Consider the following 20,875-nt stretch of genomic DNA (forward strand, 5'->3'; position numbering starts at 1 on the left):
GCCTTAGTGCTAGTTAGTATGCGCTGGGACATAGTTCAAGCATCAGCGACTGACTGGCGCTACTGCAAGGGAAGGATATGTCAAGAGAAGGTTACAGCAGATGGATGAGTACATACAGTGGGTGTGCCATCGAGCCCGAGCTCTGCTCTCAGAAACTGGCTCCTCGGATCCTCCCAGGAAGTTGGGTCTCCTCTAAGTCGGCTTGGCTGGAAATGTTAGAGATATCCAATCCTTAACTTACCAAACCCGTGCAATAGAGAGGAGAAAACACATCAGTGAATGCATGTGATAAATGAAAAACAGAAAAGTGAATGAAGAAACAGAGAAAGGAAGGATCAAATGTTCAGCCTTATAATATTTCAGCCTCATTCATGATCAATCTTAACTCTGGAGAAATGTCACTTCGATGACACTGAATGGATGGACTGTCAGCATATTGGCTTGGAAGTATGGTTACCTTGACTAGTACGGAGACAGAGACCTGCGCAAGCAGCTGTGACAGTGTTCCAGCACTGATGACCTCCCAGCAGCTAGAGGTATACATCATCCAATCCAACCGACTGAAAAGGGAAGTTTGCGCTGATCAGTTAGAAGATTTGAAAAAACAGATGGGAGCCTATCACATTCAGACTAAGTAGGTTACGTCGCGATGAAACTCACCAATGGTACATCATTTAAAATCTCGATGCTGATTTAACAGCATTGATATATGGCTTTCCATTATCCCAACTTATGCATTTTGTAAAGTTCTTCATGCCAGGGTCACAAGCAGATATCACGGGAGATTGCATCGTCAAGAATGCCCTGTAATGAAAAATTTGCTCAATCTCTGCTCAAAATGGTCCACCAATCACAGTCTGACCAAAAAAAATGTTTGATATCCAGGTTACATGTTGTCTAGAACCTAAACCAAGATGGAATAAAAAAAACCCTGAAACGTAGTATCATTGATTTGGACCATGTATGCTATGTCAAGCAATTCAAATAAGAGTGAAGATTTAAGAACAAAGTTGCAGCACAAATTCTAATGATTGGAAAGGATTAAAGAAGCTAAATCAGAGAAAACTGGAAGAGGGATGGTTCCTAATACTGTTACAGTGGTGCTCTTTGCATGCAGTGCAATGTAACAAGGTAAGGTGCCACTGATCAGATAATAACAAAGTAAAATGGCCACCAAAAAAAATTGAGCTACTTCACGTTCAGCAACTAACATGGGTGATCCTTAGGTGGAACTTTTTGGTAAAAAATAGTGCAAAAAAAGGAAGTGTTTGTTACCTTAGATTAGTAGCCTCAGAACTTAACTATGGGTATTGTTCCTTGCAGCTTCCGGCACTGCTTCTGTAGCTTCTCGTTGCTATTCGTGACATCTAGCTTTTGAAGTGAATTCGGGAGGCTGCCCTCATGCAGCGACCTGATAGCAGGACAGTCGCGGATCCGTAATATCTTCAGTGAACTTGGAAGGCTTCCCTTTGGTAGCGACCGGAAGCCATCGCAACTAATTATATTTAGTTCTGTCAGCGAACTTGGGAGGGTGCCCTTGGGCAGTGACCGGATGGCACCACAGCACCAGATTTGTAATTCCACCAGTGAACTTGGAAGTCCGCCCTTGGGTAGGGACCGAAAGCAGTTACAGTACTCGATCTCTAATCTCTTGAGGTTGGGAAGCCCACTTAACCCTTCTGGCAGGGACTGCAGCCTACAGTACCACTCAATTCGAAGAACCTGGAGGGAGGTGAGCATCTGCAGGGCCTCCGATTGCTCCATTGTGAAGTGCTCCAAGTCGCCATTCCGACCAAGGCATAGCTCGGTGAGAGAGGAAGAGAAGTGGCCATGGATGGGCACAGCAACGGCGCCCCCTGCTTCCCCAGCCGTTTCGAGCGCTTGCAGCCTGGAGCTATGTTGGGGAAGAACTTGTTCGCACATCCGCGAAGGCTCTGGGACATCAAGTAAGTTGTGCGCTCCCCAGATTTGTAATTCCTTGAGATGGCCCTGGGCGAGGAGATGCCATAGGTCCTCAGATCTTAGACCCCCACAATCATGTAGGTCCAATTTGGTCAGATTTGTGAGAGGAGCCAGCGAAAGCATGCCATCCTTCACACCACCAAGCTGGAGGGACTGCAGGGAGGTCGGGAAAGGGCAGTAAAAAGAGGGGGGCGAACTGGAGGATAGAAGCATGGGGCAGTTACGTATAACCAGTGATCTCAGAGAGCTCTGATTTTGAAGGGGCATGGGCAGCTGTCCTCCTGCTGCAGCTTCTATTTCCTCTGCTCCGCCTGCCTGCTTGTTACCACAACTCCATAGTTCCAACGTTAAGAGGTTAGGGAAATAAGAGATTAGCTGTAACAATTCCTTCACAGTGGCACCACAACCTGATATCTGGAGCTGTTCAACTGGGAACTCGAATGGGGAATCATTCTCACCTTCAGTTGGCCACAGGACACTAGTACAGTGACTTATATGCAGGGTCTTCAGAGAATTTAGCAGTTGTAGGTGATGTAGAGGCACTTGTGAGCATTCACTGATCCTGAACTCCTTTATTTCACTCAGATTACTGAAGGCCAATACATTCCAGAGTTCATGACCAAGAGCATCCTTTTTGAACCCTACACGAATTTCCTGCTCCTTTTTGCTGTAATCTAAGTTCTCAATAATCTTACCCACTCTCTGCAGTCTAGCTTTGGACAGAGAACTACTCCAAGGAATTGGTGGCACTGACACTAGTTCCTCACACTCTGAAATGTATATCTCCTGTAGGTTGGGAAACATGTGCGCAAATGGCAGCTCTGTAAGTACAGAACAATTCTTAACAATGAGTACCTCTAGCTTAGAGAAAGGGCTATCTACACTCCATTTTTTCAGAGTTGCTATGTTGACAAGTTCTAGAAATTTCAGATTCTGAAAGGTTTGCCCTGCGACGCTTGGCTGCTCTTCGCTGACCATCAACAACTCTCCTAGCAGAGGTGGAAGACTTTTCCAGGCTACACCTTTGAGACAAAGGCATTCCAAATTCTTAGCAGAGTGATCTGAACATAGCCAGGTAGGGTATGTGTGACCTCCATGTCCTCTAATGCACAGTTCTTGAAGATTATTGTGTGGCTTAAGGCATTTAAGAAGATCTTGTTCCTTTTTTGGGTCCCTATCAGATTGGTTTTCATCCCAACCTAATATTAATCGATTTAAGTGTTGCAAGTGGACTAATTTTAATTCTTCCAGCTCTGTTGCACCACCAACCTTTTCAAGATTACAAATCTCCAATGACCCATGGAGCTGTATCAATTTCCCCAATTGGTTCAATTCAAAACCTTGTTTTTCTCTTTTGACCTCAAATCTCCTTATCTCTTGTATAGATTTAAGTTTCCCAACCTCAACAATTCCACAATGATATGATTGATTTCCCACAAGAAAATGACGAATTTTCACTAGGTTGCTCATATCTCTTGTAGAAGTGCACATCTCTTCTGTGTCTATACGAGGAAAAGTGTTGCATTCTTTTATATCTAGGACCAACAAGTTATAAAATCTTGATATACTACCAAATAAACTTCTTAAATTTAATACATAACCCTTTATCCTTAAGTAACGAAGATGGACAAGTTGTGAGAAACTGTGCAGCAGAACCTCCACATCATACGATGCACCAGATAAGAAAATGACACGAAGGGTTTTTGCATCCCGAAACATACCACTAAATATCTTGCAAAAGCTTCCATGGTGATCTCCAAATAACATCAAAGTACGTAGGTTTCTAGCTTTCAGTCTTTTACCAAGTATATCAAGGCCTTTCTTACAATTTTCAAAGGTTGCTTTGTCCTCCACATCTGAATTATTTATGATGATGGACATGTGATGTATAGATGCAGGAATTTGTATTGACCCCACATTAGCCCCTTGTATGCTAAGACATTCATGTGCTGAAACATTTCTTGCCAAGTCATGGAGTAGGTCATGTATAACATAATAAGTGTGCCCATCCTCTTTTTTTTCTTCCTGGAAGAAGCCATAACTAACCAAGTCGCTTAAATAATCTAGTCCAATATCTTCAAGTCTCTTGTTTTGATCGTCGGGGCCTAACAGCCCTAGTCCTATCCACAAGTGGATTAACTCTTCCCTTCCAAATTCATAATCTTCAGGGAACAAGGCACAGTGGGCAAAACATTGTTGTAGATGAAAAGGAAGATAGTTATAGCTAAGCTTTAATGCTGGCATGATATCATCCTCATTGGCCTGATATTCCCATTCTTTACTCTCAAGTACCCTTCTCCAATGGTCTGTGTTAAGTTCAGTTTTCAGTAATCTACCGACAGTTTTAACTGCAAGAGGGAAACCTTTCAATCTCTTCACTATTTCGCACCCAAAATCATGCAAATTAGGGTTCCCTTCCCATGTTTGCTGGTCATCAAACACACATGCTTGGAAGAAACACATGCATTCTTCATCACTTAACCGTTCTAATCTTATTTGACAGCCTACTGTTGCAACCATTTGTGCCACCTTCGGTATCCTTGTTGTGACTATTGCCATGTTACCTTTTGTTTGCATTTTCTTAAATGGGGCTAGCAGTTTTTTCCATTCATTTTCGTGATCTGTCCACATGTCATCCAAAACAAGCAAGAACCGTTTGGACTGCAATCTTTTTTCAATCAGACCTTCAGCACTTTCATTTCCATTTTCATTGTCAAGTTTAGGGATTTGTTTTATGATTTCTTGTGCCAACTTACTTGCACTGAAATTCTGAGAGACACATACCCATACCAGGACTTGGAAGTGGCTCTTTGCTTCTTCATATATATGTTGTGTGAGTGTTGTCTTCCCAAGACCCCCTGGACCAACTATCGAAAGAACAGTGAGATCATCATTGACATGATATTTAGAGGTTATTCCATCTATGACATCCTTTTTCAAATCATCCCTCCCATATAACTTTGGCTCTATAATCTGTGGGGTGGTGGTTCTGGTGGTTTGGTTGAAAGCAGTGCCTTGTTGGGCTGAGATGCCAGTGGAGGCTATAGTTCCCTGCAGCTCCAGATCTAGAATTGTAGAGACCATAGCACACACTGGCTTAAGCTGCTCAACTATGTCCACCATCCGTTTGGACATGGCCACCCGATCAAACTTGAGTTTTGGCTTTCTACGATGGTGACACACCACAGAAGCACAGGAGCATGAGGGGAGCTTCAGCTTACTGACGACGGCCCCAGCCGTGTGTCGTGCGTTGAGGACAAGGCCCCCGACGAGACCTCGGGCATCGGCGTCAATGGTCTCATAGGTCCCATGGAGCTCATCTTGGATGCGGAAGTACTCCAGCTCGTCTAGAACGTCATCAGCATCGTACGCTTGGTTGCGGAGCTCCTGCAAGAGCTGCCCCAGTGCAGGGTTGCAGACATCCCTGCCACGGGCGTTGTTCAGCATCCCCTGGGCCTACAGGAGTTGCAGCTTGAGGGCGCGGATGTTGGGGGCCAGCTTCGAAGAGGCTGCCCAAGACTCCATGAGGCCATCGGAGATGGGTCTCAGTGCCCTGGACACCGCCCAGCGTGCTGCGCTGATGGTGATCTCCATCCTCTCTTCAAAGGGTGTTGGATGACGAAGATTCTGTGAATCAGAGCATCGATCAAGTTATGAGCCTGTTCGGAACAGCCGGCAGCGGCTGCAGCTGCAGCTGCACTAGCACAAGAAGCTGATGCTGAAGCTGGATCTTTCGAAAAACAAGCTGAAGCTGAAGCCAATGTACTAGGATTAGCTCTCTGTTTGTTCTGCAAGAGGTGAAGTATGTGCAGATCACAAGGCTAGCCAGCTGCTTACCTAGGCTACGCAGATGACTGGAGGTGCCCTGCGTGGTCGGCACCGGGTTGGAGTTGGAGCCTTGGAGTGGAGGCTGACAAAGACTCTGCAGCTGCACCACCGAGTTGGAGCGCGCAGACGTCAAGTGGTGAGTGTACAGAGGAACTCAACTCTGTTTCTGTGGGAGGAATGCGAGAGACAACAACTCTGTCAGATGGGAGCTGTGAGCCTATGAATGCAAGCGCGTGTGTGGTTTTCCCAGGGAACGTGAGATGATTGATTGCATGTGAGGCTAGATATTTCTAAACTCCTTTTTTTTACAGCACTCGAGTGTGAAACAGAGCATGGATTCTAGCTTACCTACGCAGAACACGGAGTTGGAGTGGATGCAGCTGCACCAAGGAGTTTCAGCGGCCAAGATGCGAAGTGCAGTGTTACTCTCGAAGAGGAATGCAAGAGAGAACTCTGGGCAAGCAGCTTGTGCCAGGAGTTGGGCGGTTGTTGGAGATGTGAATATAAGCGTGTGTGGGTGTTTCCTTTCCCTGTTTGTTCAATTATTGTCCTTATGCTGCACTTGTTGCTTTCTCGGTTTCAATGCAAAGGCACTTTTTCCTTGTCAAAAAGAAAAATGCAAAGGCACTTTCTCGTGGTGCTCCAACGAGACAAAGCAAGGATTCCTTCCCTGTTTGTTCAATTATTGTTGCATTGAAATTCTCTGTGTTCTGTAACCAAGCAGAAGCAGCAGGCGCAAGTGCGCAACGCACCCCACCACGCACTTGTGGATGGAACCACGATGGAGGAAGGCTCTGCCAGCCGGACGTCGCAGCATCCAATTCGCTCGTCCCAACCTAACCTCATGTACGTTGGATTGGAGTCACACGCGTCCAATAGAAGGACCTCCATTATGCATGCAAGTTGGGATCTAAGACATGTTGAGCCGATTCCGCACTGTCTCTCAAATCTGCAGTCTGAACTCTGAAGAGGCCAAGTGTCCAAGTTTGGTAGACAACAGAGCTTCAAATTCAGTGTGTTTAATTTTACATAGATTGACTCTTAAAATTCAGGTTCAGTGTTCTTGAGAGTCAGCGTTGCTCAGCTGATACTGTGATGTGTCATGTGACTCTACTTTGAAAAGCAGGGCCCTTTGCCTTAAAGACAAACTGGACCTATTTTATTGCTCTTATGTTCATTTATTTTATTTTATATTATAGCGAGATCCATCTAGAAAGCAGTCACTGGAAATGCTAGCAGAACAGGACCTTTGACACTTATCACTAGCACTATTTCATTCAGTCTTGTATCTCATGTGCTTTTGCATGCTAGCCATTTGGCCTACAATGTCAAAACGCAGCACTTGCATATTCTATTATTTCTTGCGACGCACTCTTGCAACTTCTCTTCAGCATAATATAAGTTTGAATCTCTATCTCAAATTTGGCAGGACAATTCAGTCTAGAGAACACCCTATGTTTCTCCTCAACTTAGACACTACCTGGCAGAATTAGTTGACCACCTCGTCAGTTAGCAATGGGTCATCATTTTGAAAGGGTCCATGTCAAAGACTGCCTAACCATGCAAAGAACACAGAGGAAAAAAAAATCTTATTCAGTGATATCAACTGCATTACTTCCTACTCCAGCCTTGACATTTAACAGCGAAGAGCACAAACTTGAGAGGTCATATAAGGCAGTAATAGATGTTCCATAACTTACTTCGATTGTGGCCGTGTCAACGTTTTCTTGTGAGAATAGAAGAAATCCAAGACTGGTGAATACCTGAAAAAGCGTGCAGATAATTATGAAAAGTCATGATAATAATTCAGTCAAAGACAAAACACGAATGGATTCAATGCCAGTAGTATTTGGGTCCACCACGAAATTCCATCAGTTGTTTGCAGTAACCATTTGCATGTGTAATGAAATAGTAAAAAAATTATCATCCAAAGGGGAAAAAAAGGTAGGCCAAAGTTTCAATAAGTAAACTACCTCAAAATGTGTCAGGGATCCATTTTCTGATTGCACTGATTCATCAATAGCTCCTTAGAGCCTCATCAGAAAGATCACTCAGCAGTCCAACTGGGACAGGGCCTTCATCATTTCCAACAGAAATCCATTCACGTATTAATTGTTGGAAGACGAGGACTGAATAGAAGACAGAATTTCAGAGGTGTCAAAAACCAGCGAGACACAATGGAACTGAACAATTACAGACCATCTAGAACAGAAGATTACCCTTGAATACCTTGACATAGATCTCAAAATGAACAATGACAGACAATATTCAAAACTAATCTGTTAGAAAACAAGACCTAGCTCCCTACGAATTGAATACGAGAGTGCTAAGTCAGATAAAGGTACTTTCTATGGATACATCTTGGTACTTAAGACATATCACATTTCTGTGGATACATCTTGGTACTTAAGACAAATCACATCTTGCTCCTGCATACCTCTTTGATGCACCACGAAGTTTCTGTCATGATATTGGAGAGTTAAGCCAGATTCCACACAACAATTGCAAGCGATTGACGAAGCCGATGGAGAGTTAAGATTACACCTGGAGTAACAGCCCACATTGTAGCCTTGAACCCCATGATTCATGAACCATGATACTGGACAGGAACAAAAGCAGTAGAACCTTCCCTACAAGCACAACTATTCAGTTAATCCCTGCAATCACCGTACTAGCCGTCGAGACGAGGGAACGGGAGCCTCACCGGGCAGTGGGTGTGGGGAGTCACCGAGCCAGCAGAGGAGGCGGACCATACCGGCCGAGGTCGAATCCTTCGTCGGAGTCGGTGCCAGCGCCGCGCGGTACGTCCGAGCGCTCGTAGTTGCGCAGCCGCTCCGTGTACTCGAAGAAATCCCCGGTCGGGCCCTCCGCTTCGCCTCCGTGCTCCGGCAATAGCAGACAGGTCGCGGCGGGTGCTGCTCCCCAGCAGCATACCATTCGGGAGGCCGAGTGCGGCGGAGAAGCGACCTACTATCCGTCGCGTCCGTGCTGCAGCGGCGGGAGGCGCCGGAGTCGCGGACGTGATGCTCTGATGGAGATGCAGCGAATTGCAGATTACAGACGAACGGGCCTCCAGGTGGTGCGGAAGTGGGGAGGACGCCGGAGCCGGGGAGACTGCACTCTTCCGGGGAGGCGATTAACAATATCTACTCCAATCGATGGCTGAATGTCAGCAACGCATTTGCGACATGGGATGGAAGAGCTTGACTGACTAAACTCTCCGGGGAGGCGTTGAAACTGGATTGATTTCATGATTGATGGACTTTTGTGTGAATTAATATGTTGCAGGTGACACGAGACAAATTGGTGATGCCTTATCATCACTCACGAACCTGTATCTTGCAAATCTATGGAAAACTTCAAGGGTTTTGCCTGGCATACTGAACTCTGTGATATACTGATGCCAAGCCTTCCAAATCCAAAATTACTCCAAAACTTCAGGCTTCAGTTTTGTGAAGTACATTCCGCCGGGGCCTGCCTGCAACACATTAGTAACAGTGCTCTTTTTTGTTTGAACCTAACTTCCTGTAGAGAATGGGGGAGGACAATTATACAAGCAAGCAGGTATAAGAAAACAATACAAACTTTGACACGATGCTTTTACGTGGAAAAAACTCCTCAAAATGAGGAGTAAAAAACCACGGGACCATCACGGTCCACTGCCAAATTTTCCATTATGAGGATGATGATGAATACAAGTAGTCGTTACAATATCAAAAGACAAAACTCTTGCACGACCAAACATGACCACAAAAGTAATCAAGAGTTAACCACTTCACCAAGAAAAGGCCACACTGCTGAATTTGACAACCTGAAGCAGCCAATCCATTTTGCACGCTGCTGAAAAGAAAAAAAATTGCGCTGATCAGTTGGAAAGTTTGGAAAACAGATGGGAACCTATCAAGTTCAGATGTAGTAGTAGGTGAGGTTCACGATGTAACTCACCAATGGTACATCATTTGAAATCTTGGTGCTGATGTAACAGCATCGATCTGGCTTTCTATTATCCCAACCTATGCATTTTGTAAAGCTCTTGATACCAGGAGCACAAGAGATGTGCCCGGTCACCAATAACTTGCTCAATGCCTGCTGAAAATGGTCCACCAATCACAACCTGACAAAAAAATGTTTGATGTCCAGGTTACATGCATGTTGTCTAGGACCGAACCCAAGGTGGGATTTTTTTTTAAAAAAAATATCAATTGTATTATCCTCATTTGAATCATGTATGTTACGAAATTCATATATGAGTAGAGGTCAGATTTAAGAACAAAATTGCAGCACAGATTCTAATGATTGGAGAGGACTGAAGATAGCTAAATTAGAGGAAACTGGAAGAGGGAGAGTTCCTAATACTGCTGCAGTGTTGCTCCTTGCATGCAATGCAATGTGACAGGGTAAAGGTTCCATTGATCAGATAATAACAAAGTAAAATGGCCACCAAAAAAAATTAAGCTACTTCACATTCAGCAACTAACATGGGTGATCCTTTGGTGGAACCTTTTGGTAAAACATAGTGCCAAAAAAAAAGAAGTGTTTGTTACCTTGGATTAGTCTCGGAACTTAACTATGGGTATTGTTCCTTGCAGCTTCCGGCACTGCTTCTGTAGCTTCTCGTGGCTATCCGTGACATCTAGCATTTGAAGTGAATTCGGGAGGCTGCCCTCATGCAGCGACCTGATAGCAGGACAGCGGTGGATCACTAATATCTTCAGTGAACTTGGAAGGCTTCCCTTTGGTAGCGACCGGAAGCCATCGCAACGAACTATGTGTAGTTTTGTCAGCGAACTTGGGAGGGTGCCCTTGGGCAGTGACCGGATGGCATCACAGCCCCGTATTTCTAATTCCACCAGGGAACTTGGGAGGGTGCCCTTGGGCAGCGACCGGATGGCCTTACAGAACGAGATATGTAATTCCACCAGTGAACTTGGAAGGCCGCCCTTGGGTAGCGACCGGAAGGAGCCACAGAACCCGATCTCTAATATCTTGAGGTTGGGAAGCCCACCTAACCCTTCTGGCAGGGACTGCAGCCTAGAGTACCCCAAAATTCGAAGAACCTGGAGAGAGGTGAGCATCTGCAGGGCCTCCGATTGCTCCATTGTGAAGTGCTCCAAGTCGTCATTCCCACCAAGCTCTAGCTCGGTGAGAGAGGAAGAGAAGTGGCCACCGACGGGCACAGCAACGGCGCCCCCTGCTTCCCCAGCCGTTTCGAGCGCTTGCAGCCTGGAGCTATGTTGGGGAAGAACTTGTTCGCACATCCGCGAAGGCTCAGGGACATCAAGTAAGTTGTGCGCTCCCCAGATTTGTAATTCCTTGAGACGACCCTGGGCGAGGAGATGCCATAGGTCCTCAGATCTTAGACCCCCACAATCATGTAGGACCAATTCGGTCAGATTTGTGAGAGGAGCCAGCGTCAGCATGCCATCCTTCACACCCTCAAGCACGAGGGACTGCAGGGAGGTCGAGAAAGGGCAGTAAAAGGAGGGGAGCAAACTGGAGGATAGAAGCGTGGGGCAATCCCATATAAACAGTGATCTCAGAGAGCTCTGATTTTGGAGCAACTCCTTCAATTGGAGGGGCATGGGCAGCTGTCCTCCTGCTGCAGCTTCTATTTCCTCTGCTTCTCCTGCCTGCTTGTTACCACACCTCTGTAGGTCCAACGTTGAGAGGTTAGGGAAATAAGAGATTAGCTGTAACAATTCCTTCACAGTGGCACCACAATCTGATATCTGGAGCTGTTCAACTGGGAACTCGAATGGGGAATCATTCTCACCTTCAGTTGGCCACAGGACACTAGTACAGTGACTTATATGCAGGGTCTTCAGAGAATTTAGCAGTTGTAGGTGATGTAGAGGCACAAGTGGGCATTCACTGATCTTGAACTCCTTTATTTCACTCAGATTAGTAAAGGCCAATACATTCCAGAGTTCACGATCAAGAGCATCCTTTTTGAACTGTACACTCATTTTCTGTTCCTTTCTGCTGTAATCTAAGTTCTCAATACTCTTACCTACTTTCCACAGTCTAGCTTCGGACAGAGAACTACTCCAAGGAATTGGTGGCACTGACACTAGTTCCTTACACTCTGAAATGTATATCTCCTGTAGGTTGGGAAACATGTGCGGAGATGGCAACTCTGTAAGTTCAAAACAATCCTCAATAGTGAGTACCTCTAGCTTAGAGAAAGGGCTATCTACACTCCATTTTTTCAGAGTTGCTATGTAGACAAGTTCTAGCCTCTTCAGATTCTGAAAGGTTTGCCCTGCGACGCTTGGCTGCTCTTCGCCGACCATCAACAACTCTCCTAGCAGAGGTGGAAGACTTTTCCAGGCTACACCTTCAAGGCAAAGGCATTCCAAATTCTTAACAGAGTGGTCTGAACATAGCCAGGTAGGGTATGTGTGACCTCCATGTCCTCTAATGCACACTTCTTGAAGATTATTGTGTGGCTTAAGGCATTCAAGAACATCTTGTTTCTTTTTTGGATCCCTATCAGACTGGTATCTATCCCAACCTAATATTAATCGATTTAAGTGTTGCAAGTGGACTAATTTTAATTCTTCCAGCTCTGTTGCACCACCAACCTTTTCAAGATTACAAATCTCCAATGACCCATGGAGCTGTATCAATTTCCCCAATTGGTTCAATTCAAAACCTTGTTTTTCTCTTTTGACCTCAAATCTCCTTATCTCTTGTATAGATTTAAGTTTCCCAACCTCAACAATTCCACAATGATATGATTGATTTCCCACAAGAAAATGACGAATTTTCACTAGGTTGCTCATATCTCTTGTAGAAGAGCACATCTCTTCTGTGTCTATACGAGGAAAAGCGCCGCATTCTTTTATATCTAGGACCAACAAGTTATAAAATCTTGATATACTACCAAATAAACTTCTTAAATTTAATACATAACCCTTTATCCTTAAGTAACGAAGATGGACAAGTTGTGAGAAACTGTGCAGCAGAACCTCCACATCATACGATGCACCAGATAAGAAAATGACACGAAGGGTTTTTGCATCCCGAAACATACCACTAAATATCTTGCAAAAACTTCCATGGTGATCTCCAAATAACATCAAAGTACGTAGGTTTCTAGCTTTCAGTCTTTTACCAAGTATATCAAGCCCTTTCTTACAATTTTCAAAGGTTGCTTTTTCCTCCACATCTGAATTATTTATGATGATGGACATGTGATGTATAGATGTAGGAATTTGTATTGACCCCACATTAGCCCCTTGTATGCTAAGACATTCATGTGCTGAAACATTTCTTGCCAAGTCATGGAGTAGGTCATGTATAACATAATAAGCGTGCCTATCCTCTTTTTTTTCTTCCTGGAAGAAGCCATAACTAACCAAGTCGCTTACATAATCTAGTCCAATATCCTCAACTCTCTTGTTTTGATCGTCGGGGCCTAACAGCCCTTGTCCTATCCACAAGTGGATTAACTCTTCCCTTCCGAATTCATAATCTTCAGGGAACAAGGCACAATGGGAAAAACATTGTTGTAGATGAAAGTGAAGATAGTTATAGCTAAGCTTTAATGCTGGCATAATATCATCCTCATTGGCCTGATATTCCCATTCTTTACTCTCAAGTACTCTTCTCCAATGTTTTGGGGTAAGTTCAGTTTTCAGTAATCTACCGACAGTTTTTACTGCAAGAGGGAAACCTTTCAATCTCTTCACTATTTTGTACCCGAAATCATGCAAATTAGCATGCCCTTCCCATGTTTGTCGGTTACCAAACACACATTCTTGGAAGAAACACATGCATTCTTCATCACTTAACCGTTCTAATCTTATTTGACAGCCTACTGTTGCAACCATTTGTGCCACCTTCGGAATCCTTGTTGTGACTATTGCCATGTTACCTTTTGTTTGCATTTTCTTAAATGGGGCTAGCAGTTTTTTCCATTCATTTTCGTGATCTGTCCACATGTCATCCAAAACAAGCAAGAACCGTTTGGACTGCAATCTTTTTTCAATCAGACCTTCAGCACTTTCATTTCCATTTTCATTGTCAAGTTTAGGGATTTGTTTTACGATTTCTTGTGCCAACTTACTTGCACTGAAATTCTGAGAGACGCATACCCATACCAGGACTTGGAAGTGGCTCTTTGCTTCTTCATATATATGTTGTGTGAGTGTTGTCTTCCCAAGACCCCCTGGACCAACTATCGAAAGAACAGTGAGATCATCATTGACATGATATTTAGAGGTTATTCCATCTATGACATCCTTTTTCAAATCATCCCTCCCATATAACTTTGGCTCTATAATCTGTGGGGTGGTGGTTCTGGTGGTTTGGTTGAAAGCAGTGCCTTGTTGGGCTGAGATGCCAGTGGAGGCTATAGTTCCCTGCAGCTCCAGATCTAGAATTGTAGAGACCATAGCACACACTGGCTTAAGCTGCTCAACTATGTCCACCATCCGTTTGGACATGGCCACCCGATCAAACTTGAGTTTTGGCTTTCTACGATGGTGACACACCACAGAAGCACAGGAACATGAGGGGAGCTTCAGCTTACTGACGACGGCCCCGGCCGTGTGGCGTGCGTTGAGGACAAGGCCCCCGACGAGACCTCGGACATCGGCGTCAATGGTCTCATAGGTCCCGTCGAGCTCGTCTTGGATGCGGAAGTACTCCAGCTCGTCTAGAACGTCATCAGCATCAAATGCTTGGTTGCGGAGCTCCTGCAAGAGCTGCCCCAGTGCCGGGCTGCGGACATCCCTGCCACGGGCGTTGTCTAGCATCCCCTGGGCGTACAGGAGTTGTAGCTTGAGGGCGCGGATGTTGGGGGCCAGCTTCGAAGAGGCTGCCCAAGACTCCATGAGGCCATCGGAGATGGGTCTCAGTGCCCTGGACACCGCCCAGCGTGCTGCGCTGATGGTGATCTCCATCCTCTCTTTCAAAGGATGTTGGATGACGAAGATTCTGTGAATCAAAGCATCGATCAAGTTATGAGCCTGTTCGGAACAGCCGGCAGCGGCTGCAGCTGCATCTGCACTAGCACAAGAAACGGTGCTGCGCGAGGCTTTGTTTGCAGCAACAGCTGCAGTGGCAAGAAGCTGATGCTGAAGCTGGATCTTTCGAAAAAGAAGCTGAAGCTGAACTAGCCAATGTACTAGCATTAGCTCGCTGTTTGTTCTGCAAGAGGTGAAGTATGTGCAGATCACAAAGCTAGCCAGCTGCTTACCTAGGCTACGCAGATGGCTGGAGGTGCCCTGCGTAGTCGGCACCGGATCGGAGACTGGAGCAGCTGCAACGAGAGTTGGAGCCTTGGAGGCCGCGGATGTGAAGAGGTGACAAAGACTCTGCAGCTGCGGCACCGAGTTGGAGCGCGCAGACGTCAAGTGGTGAGTGTGAGAGACAACAACTCTGGGAGGATGAGGAAGGTTGGGTGGCCTGTGAATGCAAGCGCGTGTGGTTTTCTCAGGGAAGGTGAGATGATTGATTGCATGTGAGGCTAGATATTTCTGAACTCTTTTTTTTTTTACAGCACTCGAGTGTGAAACAGAGCATGGATCCTACCTTACAGCTTCAAAAGATGGATTAGCTTTTACAAAAGATGGATTAGCTTTTACAAAAGATGGATTGCTATGAACTACAGCAATTCAATCCTGAATTTCAGCTTGTGTTTGCACAAGCTGAATTCCCCCTTGAAGCAAAGAAATCAACTGAGACAAATGTTGTAATTCCGTTCAGTTATTTGAACTCATATTAAAGCTTCTCCAGGACCTTATTAACCTTGCTTGAAATCATGTCACAGTGTGAAATCACCTGACTCATGCAGTGAGGTCGGGTTCCAGCTGGTGCCACCGAAATTGCAGGGCAGAAATTATTGTCCTTGCTTCCCTGTTTACTCAATTATTGTCCTTCACGTTGCTCTTGTTGCTTTCTCCTCTGTCTATTCTTGCACATGGAGCTCGTGGACCCAGCCATGAATTCAGCATCTGTCTGGACGTCCCAGTGTCTTCATGAAAAGACTTTAAACCTCAAGTGAACAGGACGTCCGACGACCATTGACCTGGACCTGGACACGGAACCACAGCGAGCCGATCCAAGAAGCCGCGGCCACATCGAGCCGAGTAGAAGGAGCTCCTTTAACCATGCAATTCAAGATGGGATCGAAGAACCTTCAGCGAATCAACTTGGACTGACTGACTGAACTGTGCAGTCTGAAGAGGCCAATTGTCCAAAGTTTGGTAGCCAACAGGGCTTCACATTCAGTGTGTTTAACAGAGCTTGACTCTGAAAATTCAGGTTCAGGCCTTGTTTGGATGTAGTCGGATTCGCATCAATCCACATATATTGGTGTGGGTTGGAGTGGAACTTGAACTAAATTCCACCCCAATCCACTCCAACACATGTGGATTGAGGTGAATCCGACAACATCCAAACAAGGCCTCAGTGTTCTTGACAGTCTGCGTTGGACAGCTGATATTTTGATATGTGATTCTACTTTGAAAACCAGGGTCCTTTGCCTTCAAGACAAACTAGACCTATTTTATTGCTCCTATGTTCATTTGATTTTAGATTATAGTGAGATTGAGATCCATCCGGAAAGCAATCGTTGAAAATGCTAGCAGAGCAGAACTTTACTAGCACTATTTCGTTCAGTCCTGTATCTCATGTGCTTTCGCATGCTAGCCATTTGGCCTACACTCTCAAAATGCAGCAGTTGCCTGTTCTATTCCTAGCGGCACACTCTTGCACACTTTGATTCAGCAGAATGTAAGTTTGACAAACTTAATTTGGCAAGCCAATTCAGTCTAGAGAACAACCTATATATCGTCTCAACTTAGACATTATCTAGCATAATCAATTGACAACCTCTTCAGTTAGCAATTTGCCATCATTTTGAAAGGGTCCATGTCGAGGACTGCCTAACCATGCAAATAACTCATAATAAAACTTTTTCTTGCTACAATGACATCAATTGCGTTACTTCCTATTCCAGCCTTAGACATTTAACAGCGAAGAGCACAAAACTTGAGAGGTCATATAAAGGTGGTAAACTAGTAATAGATGTTGCATAACTTACTTTGATGATGTCAGTGTCAACGTTTTCTTGTGACAATAGAAGAAATGCAGGAGCAGTAAAAACCTGCAAAAGCATGGAGATAATTACGAAAATCATGATATTAATTCGATGAGAGACAAGACATGAACAGATTCAATGCCAGTAGTATTAGAACTGCATTCACCGCACTAGCCGTCGAGTCAAGGGAACGGGAGCCTCACCGGGCAGTGGGTGTGGGGGGCCACCGTGCTGACAGACGAAGAGGCGCATGCTGCCGACGTCGAATCCGTCGTCGGAGTCGTTGCCGGCGCCGCCGCAAGACGCCGAGTGCTCATAGTTTTTTTTTTTTTTTTTTTTTTGAACTTCGAGTGCTCATAGTTGAGCAAGCGCTCCATGTACTCGAAGAAATCCCCGGGTGGACCCTCCGCCTCGCCTCCGGGCTGCGGCCATAGCGGACAGGCCGCGGCGAGTGCTACTCCCTAGCAGCATACTTCGTGGGCGGCGGCGGGGAAGCGACCTAACATCCGTCGTGGCCGTCCTGCGGCGGCAGGAGGCGCCGGAGTCGTGGCCTCGATGCTCAGATGCAGCGAATCAAGCAGGAAGGAAGGGAGGGCGCCGGAGTCGGGCGGCAGAGGACGTGTGCGAGGAGGGAGACAACGATGGGAGCAGAGGAATCCCTGAAGATGGATTGATGATTTATCTGCTCCACTCTCCAATGAATGCTGAACGTCAGCAATGCCTTTGCCATATGGGATGGAAGACATCTTCAACAAATTCAGCTTGACTGACTGAACTCTGCATCTTCTTCAGCAAGTGTCGAAGTTGGTAGACAGACACAGCAGGGATTCACATTCAGAGTGTTCTCATGAACATTATCCAAATTGATAACAAAAGTTTCAGATAGAATAAATTCAACCTTTACATTCATGATTGCACTTGACTGGAGAATGTGCCGCAACCTGCTTGGCACACACACGTATACAACATCATCTTTTGACCAATAAACTGCTTCAAGCGAAATAATAACAGTGAAATATTTGAAATCGAAACGTTTTGTTTTTAACATCTTCGTTGTCTAAGTCTGAGAGACCCCAAATTGCTCGATGGTATGCTTGAGTAAATTCAGTCCATTTCCATCCCATCTGTGGCTGTCTGCAACATGTTAGTACTTAATATGTTGCAAATCTATGGCTGTCTGCAACGTTTTATTTCAATGACAGTTCAGCCTACTGAAACTCAAATTGCCTACTGCAACGTTTTATGGCGGCGAGGGCTGACATGAGACAAATTGGTGACGGCTTCTCATCACTCACGGACCAGTATCTTGCAAATCTATGGAAATCTTCAGGGGTTGTCTAGCATACTGAACTCTCTGGTCTATTGATGCCAATCCTGCTAGACCCCAAATTACTCAAAATCTTCAAGCTTCAGTTATGTGAAGTACATTGCATTAGTGGCACTGCTCTTTTTTGTTTGAGCTCCACTTCCTGTGGAGAATGCAGGACAATTATAAGAGCAAATAGGTTTAAGAAACACAACACAATGTGCACGCTTTGGCACAATGCTTTTACGTGGAAAAAAAACTACTCAGAATGAGGAGTAAAAAACCACGAGACCATCACAGCACACTGCAAAATTTTCCATTATGAGGATGATGGGTACAAGTAGTCTTTACAATATCCAGAGATAATACCAGAAGCTGAAAACCATCATTATAATACCCTTGTATGACCAAACATAACCACAAAAGTAATCAAGAGCAAACAGGAGTTGACCACTTCACCAAGAAAGGTCATGCTGTTGAATCTGACAACCAGAAGCAGCCAATCCATTTTGGGCACTGCAGAAAATGGCAACCCAAACTAACAGAATCTCTCTCAAACTTGATGTTCCCGCACAGCACTAACACACTAGTTTTCCTGCAGCTCACTCGAATTAGGTTTCATTTCTTTCCCAACAAACAAATTAAAGTATTGCTCCCAGTAACCTCGTAGATGTTATACATGGATGTGGCTTCAAAAGAAAGAGGTTACACTTGTTATCCCTGCAGAAGAGGGCACGCCAGCGATCCACTGGATCACTGTATCAAAAACTTGTGCAAAATAAAAATTAATTAATTCCAGGAGTTAACTACCTTCACACAAATGGAAAAGGTTGTTTCTATATTTTCTTTGATATTCATACCCACTGGAACCAAAGTGTTAAGCCCCACTTATAGCACACTTTCATCTTGATTTTGATGGCCTTGCTTCATCAGGTTTGAGTTTTGTATTTCACGGACTTGCAGCAATAACTTCTTGTTCCTCTTCTGTAGCGACTAATCTCAGTGCTGCAGAAAAAACAAATATCAAAAACAAGGTCTGCTATTTTTTCAGCCTAAACTTTTCAACACCCATCATGTGTCTAATATAGATGTAAAATAGATGAAGAAATTCCTAGATGTGTATTGGCCATTGTTGGGCTGTCCCAGGCCATGTGCCAGGTGGGCGACAGCATAGGACCGGCAGAAACATGGAGGCTGAAAATTTAACCTCTTTACTACTTAGTATTATTAGTTATTAGCAAACCTGATCATGCCTCCAGTTAATGTTTTCTTTTTCTTATTATGCGACAACATTCCAGAAAAAAACACTGTGGTTTCCTTCATTCCTCTCAATCCCTTTCCATATCTGTCCTGTTGCAGACCAATAGTTTCCCATTTTTTATGAGACAAAAATAACAGATCTACTCCAAATTCTCCTCCCTCTCTTATTAATTTGTGATGTCATTAGTTTGATACTTTGAAGTCGTAGTAGTTTATTGACTAAATTACCCTAATGTGGAAAGTTCGGGGCCTAAATTAGAGTTTGGCACATGCCCCCAAACTTTCAGTCATGACCTGCATGTGTAGCTAGTGTCAGATTGTCTGTAACCAAAATAAAAGGTATTGGTAAGCATAACAAAGTTCATGTCTATCTTATCCTATAAATTTGCTGAACACATATAGTATCGTACTATCCATATTTTCACGTCGGTTACTGAAAATTTACATGTTCCCAACATTGTCAAATCATAAACCAAGCAATGTTGTACCAGAGTGCAGAGGGTCATAGCAAAATTGTACCTGGAGTGCAGAAGCTCGTGTAGGGAACAACACAGGGAACACGACCAAGCAAGCCATCTTCATCACATTCCCCCTTGTATACCTTCCGCACCCGACCAGACTTTAGATCAAAACTGAATAGCACACCATTATTCATTCCCACGAAAAAGACATCAACACCATGCGCAAAGCCAAGGAAGCCATATGATGGAGCCGGCATCGACTGGAAGCAACTTCTGAAGCTCAATGACTCTAGTCCGTGTCCATCCCACGCCTCCGTTTGGATTCACCTCCATTGACCAGAGCAAGAGTCTGGCGGCCATATCCACTCTTGCAAATCCCAGCCCACCACCCTCCATCTCCATGAGCGCAATAGCACAATTGGAGGCTGGAGGTAAGTGAACCACAGATGTCTCCGATGTGGCCAAATCAAAACCAAGGACCCTACTGCCATTATCAATCGAGAAGTAGAGTGTGTTCCCCACAAGGGCAGTAGGCACTAGATCGACGCTGCACTTGGGGACCAGAGTCGGCTCGCTCCAGCAGGCTGCCGCCGATGAGTAGACGCGCAAGGACCAGCGCTGGACCTGGCTGTAGCTGTAGTACTTGGTGACAAAGCGAACGACGACGAAGGCTGTACCGTCGGCCGTGGGCTCGCGGAGCACAGTCGCGTACCACTCGTCCCGTTCGCAGTCGTCCAGGACTGGTATCTCCCACCGCTCGCCCGTTGTCGGGTCCCAGATGACGAGGGCGTCGACCTCGTCGTCACCCAGGACGAAGTGGAGGACGACGAGGCCGTGGCGGGCGTCGAGGACGACGCAGTCGCGGACCTCCTCCTCGCAGCCGGTGTGTCTCGGGCGGAAAGAGGAGGTGGGGACGAACCAGGCGAACAAGGGGTTGCACAGGAAGCCGAGCAGTGGTGCTGTGCGGTGGAACTCCATGAACCGGCGGCGGAAGCTGCGGGCACAGAC

General features: G+C 45.3%; 1 protein-coding gene across 3 annotated transcripts; it reads right to left on the reverse strand.

Moving 5' to 3' along the window:
- LOC8085845 (putative disease resistance protein At3g14460) lies at positions 9,739-16,818 on the reverse strand. Of its 3 annotated transcripts, none has more exons than XM_021446256.1 (3): positions 14,996-16,818; positions 14,327-14,733; positions 9,739-9,904 (listed from the first exon to the last, which is right to left on the reverse strand). In XM_021446256.1, exons 2-3 carry the CDS (start codon positions 14,697-14,699, stop codon positions 9,870-9,872), a joined length of 408 nt encoding a protein of 135 aa, XP_021301931.1. In that variant the 5' UTR covers positions 14,700-14,733; positions 14,996-16,818; the 3' UTR covers positions 9,739-9,869. The 3 variants fall into 3 exon arrangements, with proteins under 3 accessions (XP_021301931.1, XP_021301930.1, XP_002443597.2); XM_021446255.1 differs by having other exon boundaries at positions 9,744-9,876; positions 10,335-14,733; positions 14,996-16,807; XM_002443552.2 differs by having other exon boundaries at positions 9,768-9,904; positions 10,335-14,733; positions 14,996-16,807.

This window comes from Sorghum bicolor, chromosome 8 (genome assembly GCF_000003195.3).
Source record: "Sorghum bicolor cultivar BTx623 chromosome 8, Sorghum_bicolor_NCBIv3, whole genome shotgun sequence".
In the NCBI taxonomy this organism is placed as follows: domain Eukaryota; kingdom Viridiplantae; phylum Streptophyta; class Magnoliopsida; order Poales; family Poaceae; genus Sorghum; species Sorghum bicolor.